Source organism: Phacochoerus africanus, chromosome 14, assembly GCF_016906955.1.
Source record: "Phacochoerus africanus isolate WHEZ1 chromosome 14, ROS_Pafr_v1, whole genome shotgun sequence".
Classification (NCBI taxonomy): Eukaryota; Metazoa; Chordata; class Mammalia; order Artiodactyla; family Suidae; genus Phacochoerus; species Phacochoerus africanus.
The window spans coordinates 19,274,002-19,285,844 of record NC_062557.1 but is presented as its reverse complement, the minus strand read 5'-3'; the positions used below and the strand labels follow the sequence as shown (position 1 = coordinate 19,285,844).

General features: G+C 57.5%; 2 protein-coding genes across 4 annotated transcripts in view; one reads left to right on the top strand and one right to left on the bottom strand.

The window, feature by feature from the left end:
* On the top strand, positions 1 to 4,988 carry G6PC3 (glucose-6-phosphatase catalytic subunit 3). 2 transcript variants are annotated; one of them, XM_047758378.1, is made up of 7 exons: positions 1 to 54; positions 223 to 474; positions 2,954 to 3,060; positions 3,464 to 3,554; positions 3,731 to 3,849; positions 4,045 to 4,186; positions 4,323 to 4,988. In XM_047758378.1, exons 2-7 carry the CDS (start codon positions 257 to 259, stop codon positions 4,684 to 4,686), a joined length of 1,041 nt encoding a protein of 346 aa, XP_047614334.1. In that variant the 5' UTR covers positions 1 to 54; positions 223 to 256; the 3' UTR covers positions 4,687 to 4,988. The 2 variants fall into 2 exon arrangements, with proteins under 2 accessions (XP_047614334.1, XP_047614335.1); XM_047758379.1 differs by lacking the exons at positions 1 to 54; positions 3,731 to 3,849 and having other exon boundaries at positions 130 to 474; positions 4,323 to 4,494.
* Positions 4,989 to 7,068: 2,080 nt separating this feature from the next.
* Positions 7,069 to 11,843, bottom strand: part of HDAC5 (histone deacetylase 5) — a 41,566-nt gene continuing 36,791 nt past the window's right edge. For both annotated transcript variants that reach the window (XM_047756856.1, XM_047756857.1), the window contains exons 21-27: positions 10,045 to 10,164; positions 9,703 to 9,800; positions 9,404 to 9,522; positions 8,203 to 8,336; positions 7,591 to 7,675; positions 7,278 to 7,443; positions 7,069 to 7,189 (exon numbers count right to left, since the gene is read on the bottom strand). In XM_047756856.1, the coding sequence (XP_047612812.1) occupies positions 7,150 to 7,189; positions 7,278 to 7,443; positions 7,591 to 7,675; positions 8,203 to 8,336; positions 9,404 to 9,522; positions 9,703 to 9,800; positions 10,045 to 10,164 (762 nt within the window). In that variant the 3' untranslated portion in view covers positions 7,069 to 7,149. The remainder of the gene's footprint in view (positions 7,190 to 7,277; positions 7,444 to 7,590; positions 7,676 to 8,202; positions 8,337 to 9,403; positions 9,523 to 9,702; positions 9,801 to 10,044; positions 10,165 to 11,843) is intronic.

The window sequence follows — 11,843 nt, the reverse complement described above, 5'->3', positions numbered from 1 at the left end:
TCCCCTGCGCTGCCCAGTAGAAAGGAAGGCCCGGGAAGAGCGCAGAAGGAAACGGTACCGGCAGGAGGCCGGGCTAGGGCTAGCCGGGGCTGCCGGGGGCGGGGCAGGGGCGGGGTTTCGCTGGCAGCTGCCGGGGGCGTGGCCTCGACTCCGAAGGGTGGGCTTTGGAGCGCAGTGAGTAGCAGTTTCCTTGTCTCCTGGACTCCTCCGCTTCCGCCCTAGATCAAACCCTGGCCGGGCCGGCCACTGGGTGGTCATGGAGTCCACACTGGGCGCGGGCATCGCGATGGCCGAGGCGCTGCAGAACCAGCTGCCCTGGTTGGAGAACGTGTGGCTCTGGGTCACCTTTCTGGGCGACCCCAAAAGCCTCTTTCTGTTCTACTTCCCTGCGGCCTACTACGCCTCTCGCCGGGTGGGCATCGCGGTACTCTGGATCAGCCTCATCACCGAGTGGCTCAACCTCGTCTTCAAGTGGTGAGACAGCGAAGCCCTCCGGCGTCCTGGTCCCCCACCCCCAAGGGCCTTGAGTCCTGTGCAGTTCCTGATCTCTCTCAGCAGGTGCCTCAAAGGCCTGGCACCCTCCCAACAGTGAACCCATGACCCTGTAAAGATCTGCCCACCCCCTAGCCCGTGGCCACTGACTTTTCCCCTTGGAGCATCTTTGTGCGTCTTGGACTCAGACCTCAGAATCCCCCTCCTAATCATTAGACTAGGGTTTAACGGGCCTGATCAGAGAAATCACCGAGGGGGTCGTGTTTAAAATGCAAATACCCCATTCCACCTCTGACGGACTGATTTTGAAACTCTAGGGGAGGGGCTGGGAATCTGTATTTTAACAAGCATCTATGATGACTTGAGTAGCAGGAAGTCCTGCTTCTCAACTCACTCTGTTTATCACAACTTATTTATTCATTCGTGTATTTGACCGAGTTTTTTAAGAAGTTTTTCAGTTTTTTAAGAAGCATCGTTCATGCTAGGCTTTCGCACTAGCTGCTAAGGACAGGGAAGGCTTGCAAATTAAGGTGTGGTCCCCGGACAATGGCCAGCAGCACTAGAAGCATTTAAAAACTTGCTCGAAATGAAGAATCTCAGGCCTCAGACCAGGGCTACTGAATCAGAATCTGTGTTTTTAACAAAGACCCCGGTGATTCACGTGCACAGTAAATTGTCAAAAGGACTGGGCTAAAGCATTGCCTTTCAGGGACCACTTTCTCCTCTTCCTTTTCCCCTTCATTCACGAGTGGGCTCTTCATACAGACTTAGAAGCCAGGAATCCCAGGCAAGTGGGTGGAGCCCTTCCGGGCTATCTCTCTGTGCCACCTTTTCTCTCTCGGGTGCAGAAGGGAGCTGTACCTCTTCTGAGCGTGCAGCAGCTGGACCTCCCCTCACCTTAGCCTCTTGCCAGATTGCCAGCCTGGGGGAGGGAAGGGAGGTTCATAGGAGACACTTGAATGGGCTGGAATGACTTGCTGAAAAAACTACCTTCCCTTCCACTCTCCTCTGCAAGGGCTTCATGCCTAGTGCAAACGGAAAAGCGGTTGTCTAATCATTTCCTTCCTACCCAATTGCCTTTGCTTTGTGCTCTCCTTCCTCCGAGTCTGCATAAGCCTCCCTCTCTCCTCCTGTTCCCCTAAGACCACCTGCCTTGGGTAGACACTCTTAGTGGCCCCCCACATGGCAAAGCCTCTGTTCATTTCCTAAGGATGTGTTGAGCATCTGGTGTGTGAACCAGGCTCAGTTTGGGGGGGGGGGCGTTGGGAGGCGAGTCCTTTCTATCTTCCTCCCCGGCGTCTTTTCTGATCTCCCACCTTTTTTCTCTTTTCTGGCCACAGCAGCCTCTGCAGTGTGTTTCCTGGGGTCAAGCAAAGCAGCTTTAAAGCCAGGGAGGGGATTTTGAACTTTGTTGGCAAAACTTTGTTGTCTTTCTCATTTTCTCTCTCGACTTCTCTGTCCATTCCACGACTCCCATTTTCAAATCTGAGCGGCTTACCTAAGTAATTCAGGCTGGGATTTGGGAAATGGAGAGAGAGGAAGCAGGAGGGTCTGGGAGGCAGGGTGAGAGTTACGGCCTGGCCTCCGTATTGGTGACAAGAGCAGAGCTGGCCTTGCAGCGGGAGGCGTAAAAATGGGACTTCTGAGCATCTTAGAGCGCACATCACACACAGTCTCCTTCCTTATCACTTTTTTAAAAATAGCATGCTTTCGGAGTTTTCGTCGAGGTGCAGTGGTTAACGAATCCGACTAGGAACCATGAGGTTGCGGGTTTGATCCCTGCCCTTGCTCAGTGGGTTAAAGGATCCAGCGTTGCCGTGAGCTGTGGTGTGGGTTGCAGACATGGCTCAGATCCCGCATTGCTGTGGCTCTGGCGTAGGCTGGTGGTTACAGCTCCGATTAGACCCCTAGCCTGGGAACCTCCATGTGCTGCAGGAAGCAGCCCTAGAAAAGGCAAAAAGACAAAAAGACAAAAAAAAAAAAAGGAGTTCCCGTCGTGGCGCAGTGGTTAACGAATCCGACTAGGAACCATGAGGTTGCGGGTTCGGTCCCTGCCCTTGCTCAGTGGGTTAACGGTCCGGCGTTGCCTTGAGCTGTGGTGTAGGTTGCAGATGCGGCTCGGATCCCGCATTGCTGTGGCTCTGGTGTAGGCCGGTGGCTACAGCTCCGATTCGACCCCTAGCCTGGGAACCTCCATATGCCGCGGGAGCGGCCCAAGAAATAGCAACAACAACAACAACAAAAGACAAAAAAAAAAAAAAAAAAAGCATGCTTTCTCCTATTCCAAAATAAAACAACAACAAAACAAAACCCTGATAAGGCAATGGCGCTGAATTGGACTCCCTTGCTGACTCTACCCTGTAAGCCGTCCAGGCTACTCCAGGTGTCTTTTCTGGCGCACCCACCCTGCTCCCCTGGCTGTGGGTGCATGTGAGGTCATCTTGCTTGTCTTCTCTTCTAGGTTTCTGTTTGGAGACAGGCCCTTTTGGTGGGTCCATGAGTCTGGGTACTACAGCCAGGCGCCGGCCCGGGTGCACCAGTTCCCCTCTTCTTGTGAAACTGGTCCAGGTGAGAAGCCTCAGCCCTCCCTCTGCCAGAGTGGTTAGGGGGTCAGTGAGTGTTGTGCAGTACTTAACAGCCAGGGTGGCCTAACCAGAGGCCTGGCCTCTCGTTTCCTGGGCCAGGGAACCAAGAAACCCAGTGAAGACCCAGCTGAATTTTAGGGGAAGAGCACCTGTGCCAGTGTGCCTCATGCCTACCTTGTACTGACTAGAGCCAAGAGCCAAGGTCAAGCCAGAAGCCTGAGAGCAGTGGCCTCAGGCAGGGGCTAAGACAACTTTAGGGCAGAGGGAGCTGTGGGCCAGCGCTGGAGGAAGACCCTCCACAGGGAGGCCGCTGCGTTGACCTATCAGCAGGGGCATCAGGGTTCCAACCCCATCCTCTCACCACACGCTTCTGAATCTCCTGGCAGGCAGCCCTTCTGGACACTGTATGATCACAGGAGCAGCCCTCTGGCCCATAATGACAGCCATCTCTTCCCAGATGGCCACTCGAACCCACAGGTACACCTTGGCCTTGCCCAACAGGGGGGCAGGGGGGATGGTACCCTGGACCCAAAAGACCCAGCAGCAGGACAGCCTGGGAGCTGGAGTTCTGGGGACCACGGGGCATCTGGTCAAACCATGGAGTCCAGCTGTGTATGGACACCTCCTGAACTGTCTGCCTCTCTTCTTTTTAGCCGCTGGGTGAGGGTGATCCCTAGCCTGGCTTATTGCACCTTCCTGCTGGCTGTCGGCTTGTCCCGGGTCTTCCTCTTAGCACATTTCCCTCACCAGGTGCTGGCTGGCCTAATAACTGGTGAGCAGCTGGGGCGACAGGGTGGACCCCAAGGGTGCCGTTGGCCGTGGGAGGACCAGTGTATGATCTTCCCATGGTACGGCCAACCCCAAGGCCCCCCTTACATCGCAGACTATTCTGCCAAACCCCACTGCAGCTCGGGGTGCAGGTCCTATCCCCAAACCCCTTGAAGCTGCTGTCACCCTACTTCCCCAGGTGCTGTCCTGGGCTGGCTGATGACCCCCCGGGTCCCCATGGAACGGGAGCTAAGCTTCTACGGGTTGACCTCGCTGGCTCTCTTGCTGGGTGCCAGCCTCATCTATTGGACCCTCTTTACGCTGGGCCTGGATCTTTCTTGGTAAGTCCTGCTTTGAAGCTTGGCCACAGTGGGGCCACAGCAGAACATGGGGATAGGCCCCAAAGGGGTTGAGAGCCATCCGCCCTCCAGGTTCCAGGGGAATCCCTCTCCTGGCAAAGACTCTTGCTCCCTGCAGGTCCATCAGCCTAGCCTCTAAGTGGTGTGAGCGGCCCGAGTGGGTGCACTTGGACAGCCGACCTTTTGCCTCCCTGAGCCGTGACTCAGGAGCTGCCCTGGGTCTGGGCATCGCTCTGCACTCTCCCTGCTATGCCCAGGTACGGCGGGCACACCTGGGCTATGGCCAGAAGCTAGCCTGCCTCGTGCTGGCCATGGGGCTGCTGGGGCCCCTGGACTGGCTGGGCTACCCGCCGCAGATCAGCCTTTTCTACATCTTCAATTTCCTCAAGCACACCCTCTGGCCATGCCTGGTCCTGGCCCTCGTGCCCTGGGTGGTACACACATTCAGTGCCCAGGAAGCACCACCCATCCGCTCTTCCTGACTCTGGGTGCCTCTTATGGCCACTCTCCCTCTCACAAAGCCAACGCTCCGTGCCCTCCATACTCCGGGAGGCAGCCCTGTCCCCCCTCCAGCCCCGTAGCCGGCCCGGCTCGTCCTGAATTTTCCACTTCTCCCACCTCCTGGTCTCCACCCCACAGAAGGGCCTCCTCTGTGCCAGGAAAGCTGGTCCTCCTCCTGCCTTCCCTCCCAAGACCCCAAAGAACAGAGGCAATGGCAAGACCAGTGGGTTCCTGTAACACTGTGAGGGGCTCAGGGCAGCCCCAATAAAGCCCTTCAACACTGCTGGCCTCTCTTGCCTCTGTGCACACTCCACTGGACTTGCCTGTGTGGGCGCAGGTGGAACTCTGGCCAGACCGCCTGTTCTGACCTACTCCAACCCTGTTCCCACAGAGGGAGAGAGTCAGAAGGAAAAGGAAGACCTCCAGCCCTGGGGCCCCTTGCCACCATCACCCCGTTGGCCACCCAAGAGGTCCCCAGAGATGCTGTGGCTCTGTTCAGTGAAACCTCGTCTTAAGCTACAGGACAGAGATCCAACTCCCTCCCACCGTCCGGTTTCCTAAATGGGGGCTGGAGAAGAGAAGAGCAGGCTTTTTTGGCCCACAGGGGGAAGGAGAGCCTCAGCACCACTTGGGAGCCCAGGGAACAGAGACCTTGGCCCCAGAAGGCATGCCAGAAACAAGTTTATTTACCCAAGGACGCACAATCTAACAGGTTACAGAATACTTAACCGAAATCCATGTCTGGGGAGACAAAGCCAGGAGTGGGTTTACATGAGAACCAGACCAGCCATGGGGAGAGGGAAGGTAAGCCCGGAACCGGGGCTCAGTGTGGGGAGGCCTGGTACACTGGGCCCAGCCCCGGCCCCATCCCCCAGCAGGACCGAGAACACACCAACAACACACAAGATACAAGTGCACAATGAACGGATGGTGGTGGGACTCCTGCCCCCGCCCCAGCTCCCTCAACCCTGCTCAGGCCCCCATGAGGATAATAAATATGGGAGTTCCCATTGTGGCTCAGCAGGTTAGGAACCCAACCTAACCTGAGGATGCGGGTTTGATCCCTGGCCCTGCTCAGTGGGTTAAGGATCCAGCATTGCCATGAGCTGTGGTGCAGGTCACAGACGCGGATCGGATCTGGCATGGCTATGGCTGTGGTGTAGGCCGGCAGCTGCAGCTCCAATTCGACCCCTAGCCTGGAAACTTCCATGTGACCAGGTGTGACCTGAAAAAGCGGAAAAAAAAAACCAAAAAAACAGACAATCAATATGTAAACAGGTTGGTGGGGCCCTGGGATGGGAGGAAGGAAAGTATACTGGGCAGGAGGAGGGAGGAAGACTCAGCCCCCTAGGGGCTGCTTCCCATCTCTTGTTTCCCACAGGCTGGACAGCGTTCCCTAGAGGCCTTGTGAGCCTCCGGCCCCAGAAACAAGTGGGCCAGGCCAAGCTCCTGGGAAAGAGAAAGGCCAGCGCCCAGTCCCATGCTGGTCTTTCTTCCCTTGGGCTGGTGGCCCACAAAGGAAACCCAGGAGGAAGGGAAGCTACAGCTGAGGGCAGACTGCCCCTTCTAGAACCCCTACTCTCACCTTCTCCAGGCTTCAAAGCCCCTGACCCTCCTGCCTGCAGCCTGCTGGATGGCTGGGGACATCTGGTCCTGAACAGCAGGGGGGGGCTCTCACCAGCCTGGAGGCCCCTGCAGGGACCACCTTCTCCCCCTCCCCAGGCTGTGCCAGCAGAGGGGGCAGGGAGGCCCCCAGAGTCAGGTGGAGGGCAGGCCTGGTTCGGAGCCCAAGGGTCGGGCCCCAGCCCTTCTCACACACCTTCAACCTCTGCAGCCCGAGAAGGGGAGAGAAGCACTGAGGAGCGGAGGGCAAGACGGCCCTGCCCGCAGACCTCAGGCCCACATCCTAGAACACAGCTTCGCTTCGGCGCTGAGGAGGAAGGTGGAAGCGGGGGCTGCATAGAGTCGACGAGGATGACAGGAAAGGGAGAGAACAGGAAGGAACGACAGGCCAGAGCCCCCCTCCCTGCCTCTCTCCAGCTTAGACTGGAGCGGGACCCTCCAGACCCGCCCCTGGGGCTGGGGAGGGGAAGGGCGGAATGAAGGCATTTTCCCCGGGTCAGCCGAAGCCAAGGCACCAACTCGCTGTGCCTTCCTCACCCAGGCCGAGCCCAGAACGGGAAGGTGCTGGGCCCACTCCCAGGGGGACCGGGGCAGGATGCAGGAAGTTGGGGGGGGGACCCAACAGGGGGGGAAGGCTGGAGAGGGCCCCCCTCCCCTTCCAGAGGGAGCAGACTTCTGGACCTGAGGCAGCTTGGAGGAGCGAGAGGGGCAAGGCTGAGAGACCCACACGGCACACGTTGTGGATGTGTGACTTTTTCTTTTTAATAGAAAAAATAAACAAAATCACAATGATGAAGCCCAGAGGGACGGGGGCCAGGGCATCACAGGGCAGGCTCCTGCTCCATGGGCTCCTCTGCCGGCCTGTAGGGATGAGCACAGAGCGGGGTATTGGGACCACGCGGGGAGGGGCCGTCAGCCTGGGCCAGGCAGGGAGGTGGGGGAGCCTCACCTGGGGCTGTGCTCCCGGGCTGCAGCAGCCTGCGCCTGCTCAGCCCCCACCGACAGCAAGGCCATGGCACTCACAGTCTCGGCCTCCTCTGTCTCGCCTGCCTGGGCCTCCCGCAGGGAACGGCCTAGACCAGCAGCGAACCTCTGCACACAGCTCCAGTGTTTGCCTGTGGATGAGGGGCGGGCAGGGGGGTCAGGCAGGGGGCAGAAAGCCCCAACGGGAGGGCCATTCCCCAGCCCAGGCCCTGGCATGTGCACCAGCGCCGCCCCCTTGGCAAGCGGAGGCCCAAGCCCCTCTGCCTGTCCCCACGCACTCTGGATCCCGATGACTTTCTCTAGCGTGGCCACTGCATTGATGTTGGGCTTTTGTTGCAGGACTGCCTCGTCCAAGGGCTGCAGCTGGCAGGGGAAAGAGGACAGGGCTTAGGGTGGGGAGTGGGCGGCCGTAACTCTCCCTCTAAGCACCCATTCGACCCCATGACGGCGGCAAGCATAGGCTTTCTGGAGAAACCCCTATTCAGAAAGCCCTTCCCTAGAGTTCCTGTTGTGGCTCGGTGGGTCAAGAACCAGACTTAGTGTCCATGAGGTTTCGGGTTTGATTCCTGGCCTTGCCCAGTAGGTCCCACATGTAGCTCGGATCTGCTGTTGCTGTGGCTGAGACACAGGCTGCAGCTGCAGCTCCGCTTTGACCCCTTGCCTGGGAATGTGCATAGGCTAGAGGTACAGCCACAGGGAGGGAGGGGGAAAGGGAAGGGAGGGAGGGAGGGAGAGAGGAAAGGAAGCCCTTCCTGGCCACCAGGAAAACCTCCCCAAGGGCCCTCAGTACTGCTCGAGCTGCTTGACCCAGGACAGGGACCCTCCCTCGCTGGCCCCTCACCCCCTGGCCTACTGTCCCACCTCCCCAGCCCCTCTGTGCACCGCCTCACCTCCACGCTGAGCAGAGCTGAGACACAGGCCTCAGAGGCATCACAGATGGCGGTCAAGTCATGGCCTCCCTCCAGGGCCAGCACCACCCGGCCCCCTGCCAGCGTCATCAGCTGCCTGGTCAAGTGGCCAAAACCTTTAGGGATGGACAAAGGGAGAAAGATTACAGAAAAACGGTTAGGAGTTCCCATCGTGGCTCAGAGGTTAACGAACCCAACTAGCATCCATGAGGATGAGGGCTTGATCCCCGGCCTTGCTCAGCGGGTTAAGGATCCGGTGTTGCTGTGAGCTGTGGTGTAGGTCGCAGACGAGGCTCAGAGAGCGCGTTGCTGTGGCTGTGGTGTAGGCCGGCAGCTGTAGCTCCGATGAGACCCCTGGCCTGAAAACCTTCATATACCCGATAAGCCACAGGTGCGGCCCTAAAGAGACAAAAAGACAAAAGAAAGAAAGAAAGAAAGAAAAACTGTTAAAGAAAAAAACCAATTCAAGAAAGAAAAAGAGAAAAAGAAACACAGACACAGAGGTGGGACAAATAGCACAAAAGAAGATGGTGGATTTAAACCCAAATATAGATCCACAATAAAATTCAATGTCAATGAACTAAATACTACATTAAAGATAGAACATGACAGGAGTTCCCGTCATGGCTCAGTGGAAACGAATCTGACTAGCATCCATGAGGGCACAGGTTTGATCCCTGGCTTTGCTCAGTGGGTTGAGGATCTGGTGTTGCTGTGAGCTGTGGTGTAGGTGGCAGACTCGGCTCGGATCCCGCATTGCTGTGGCTGTGGTGTAGGCCAGTGGCCACATCTCCGATTCAACCCCTAGCCTGGGAGCCTCCATATACTTCAGGTGTAGCCCTAAAAAGACTGAAGGGGGAAAAAAAAAAAAAGAAGAACATAACAGATTGAAGCAAAACAAGCAAGCAAGCAAAACCAGTTACATTTTCCCTAAGGAGCACCACGAAAAATCACCAGTGAAATGAGGAGCAGCCATCTCCACCCCTGCAACTCCAGGAGGTATACCCTCTGCTACCCAACCCCCACCTGCTTGCCCCTCAAGGCCAAGGTTGGCAGAGGGAGCCTGGAGGAGGCTGCCAGGATGAGTCCAAGTCTTAGCCCTGCCCCCAGCTCTCCTCCCAACCTCCCACCCAACCACCTCTTCACTGCTCCACAGCCTCCCTCGATCCCCCAGCAGGCTCACATCTGGCGGTGACAGAGTAGCCACCCAACGGAGACAAGTGTCCCTCAACAGCATCAAAGCCGGCGGAAACCAGGACCACGTCAGGTGAGAACTCGTGGGCGATGGGCATCACCACTGTCCTGCAAAGGGAGGGCCCAAGCTGACACTGGCAGATAGCTCGGCCAGCCTTCACCGCGCTGTGTCTCCTCGGCAGAGCCAAACCCCTCCACCCGCATCGAACCGGGTGCCTTGTGCCCCTCCCGCGATGGCAGGGCCCCCGGGGGCGCCCTCCCCTCCCGGGGGCTCTCCTCAGTCCCCACCTGAAGGCCGTTAGGTACTCCACGTCTCCGATGGGGGGGTCCACACCTCCCGTCCATGCCACGTTCACATTGTACCCCACACCCGGCCCTCCGCCAACCTGGCAGCACGGTGGGAGAGGGTTATTCTCCCTGCCTGCGGATCCCAGACCTTGTCCCCCGCCCTCAGCCCTGCCTCCAGCCCTCGCTCCACTGGCCTCTGTTCTGCACGGAGGGGCAGCTGGCCGGCGCGGTCCTCCCACTAGAGCCCACTTCCCAGGCACCACCTCGGGCCTCCAGGGCTCCCTGCTATGTCCCATTCTGCTACCTCCCCGAGGCCCCCACGTTAGAGCCCAGGAGCTGTACCTCTTCAGGAGCCCCAGAGCCTGGAAAGAAGTTCCCATTGTCATAGCGATGCAGAGAGATATAGAGCACGGAGGGGTCGTTGTAGAATGCTTGCTGGGTGCCATTGCCGTGGTGTATGTCCTAGCGGGGAGGGCAGAAACATCAGGACGAGGACCCGAGCTCTGACCCAAAGGTCGAAATTCCACTTGCCCCCACGTCGCCCTGCGTCTCTAACCAGGGTCTGCGGGCCAGAACGGGGCACTGAAGAGAGGAGACACAAAGCCAGGGGATGTGTGTGGCCGGCCTCCCCGAGCGCCCTCTCCGCTCAATAGTGTGGAGGGAACATTAAGGCTACTCAGGAATCGAAAGCAAACAGATACAGTCCAAGCCGAATCCAACATTATGAACTTTTATGCCCCAGCTGGGTTTCTTTTTTCTTTGTCTTTTTGCCATTTCTTGGGCCGCTCCTGCGGCATATGGAGGTTCCCAGGCTAGGGGTCCAATCGGAGCTGTAGCTGCCAGCCTACGCCACAGCCACAGCCTACGCCAGAGCCACAGCAACGTGGGATCCAAGCCGCGTCTGCGACCTACATCACAGCTCACGGCAACGCCGGATCCTTAACCCACTGAGCAAGGCCAGGGATCGAACCCGCAACCTCATGGTTCCTAGTCGGATTCGTTAACCACTGCGCCATGACGGGAACTCCCCCAGCCGGGTTTCAAAGAGACTAGATTCCCCTTTGCCGAGGATGGTACCCAGCTCCTCTGCTCACGAGGTGCAGTAGAGGCCTCTCCCTCTGCTGCGAGAGGCAGGGTTGGAGAAGCACAGCATGGTGGCAAGAGCAGAAATGCTGGGAACAAGAGGCCTGATCTGAAAACCCGGTGCCACTATCCCAAGCAAAGTGACTCTGGTTGGGTAGGTCACCCAACAGCCCAGTGTCTGCTTTTACAAAAATGGACATCCTCATTCTTCAATCGAGGTGGCCATGCAGCAGCACCGTGGGTCCCGGGACATGGTCAGCCCCCGTCTAGAGTGGCTCTGGCAATGGCAGGACCCGTCTCTACTGTTCAAGGCAGAAAGTCTCCTCGGCTGCTCTAGGCTGCTGGGTGGGGGTCAAGGTGGACTGGGGCTAAAACCACATTTGAGAAGTTCCCGTTGTGGTGCTGTGAAACAAATCCAACTAGTATCCATGAGGATGCAGGTTCCATCCCTGGCCTTGCTCACTGGGTGGGGGATCTGGCATTGCTCTCAGCTGTGGCATAGGCCAGCAGCTGCAGCTCCAATTCAGCCCCTAGCCTGGGAACTTCCATATGCTGTGGGTGCAGCCCTAAAAAGAAAAAGAAAAAGAAAAACTAAAAAAAAAAAAAAAAAAAAAAAGCTTTGTGGAGTTCCCGTCGTGGCGCAATGGAAACGAATCTGACTAGGAACCATGAGGTTATGGGTTCGATCCCTGGCCTCGCTCAGTGGGTTAAGGATCTGGTATCTGCCGTGAGCTGTGACGCAGGTCACAGACGTGGCTCGGATCTGGTGTTGCAGTGGCTGTAGCACAGGCCAGCAGCTGAAGATCCGATTTGACCCCTAGCCTGGGAACTTCCATATGCCTTGGGTGCAGCCCTAAAAAGGAAAAAAATTAAAAAAATTACATTTAGAATGGATAAGCAGGAATTCCCACCATGGCTCAGCAGAAACGAATCTGACTAGTAATCATAAGGACGCAGGTTCAATCCCTGACCTCGATTAGTGGGTTCAGGATCCTGCGTTGCCATGAGCTGTGGTGTAGGTCAGTGGCTACAGCTCCGATTTGACCCCTACCTAGCCT

What these genes read in the sequence shown, in the direction of transcription:
- G6PC3 (XM_047758378.1), top strand. Translation starts at nt 257, where the DNA reads ATGGAGTCCACACTGGGCGCGGGCATCGCGATGGCCGAGGCGCTGCAG. An exon ending in TTCTTGTGAAACTGGTCCAG is followed by an intron (nt 3,061 to 3,463) that starts GTGAGAAGCCTC and finishes ATCTCCTGGCAG; the next exon opens with GCAGCCCTTCTGGACACTGT. An exon ending in ATGGCCACTCGAACCCACAG is followed by an intron (nt 3,555 to 3,730) that starts GTACACCTTGGC and finishes TCTTCTTTTTAG; the next exon opens with CCGCTGGGTGAGGGTGATCC.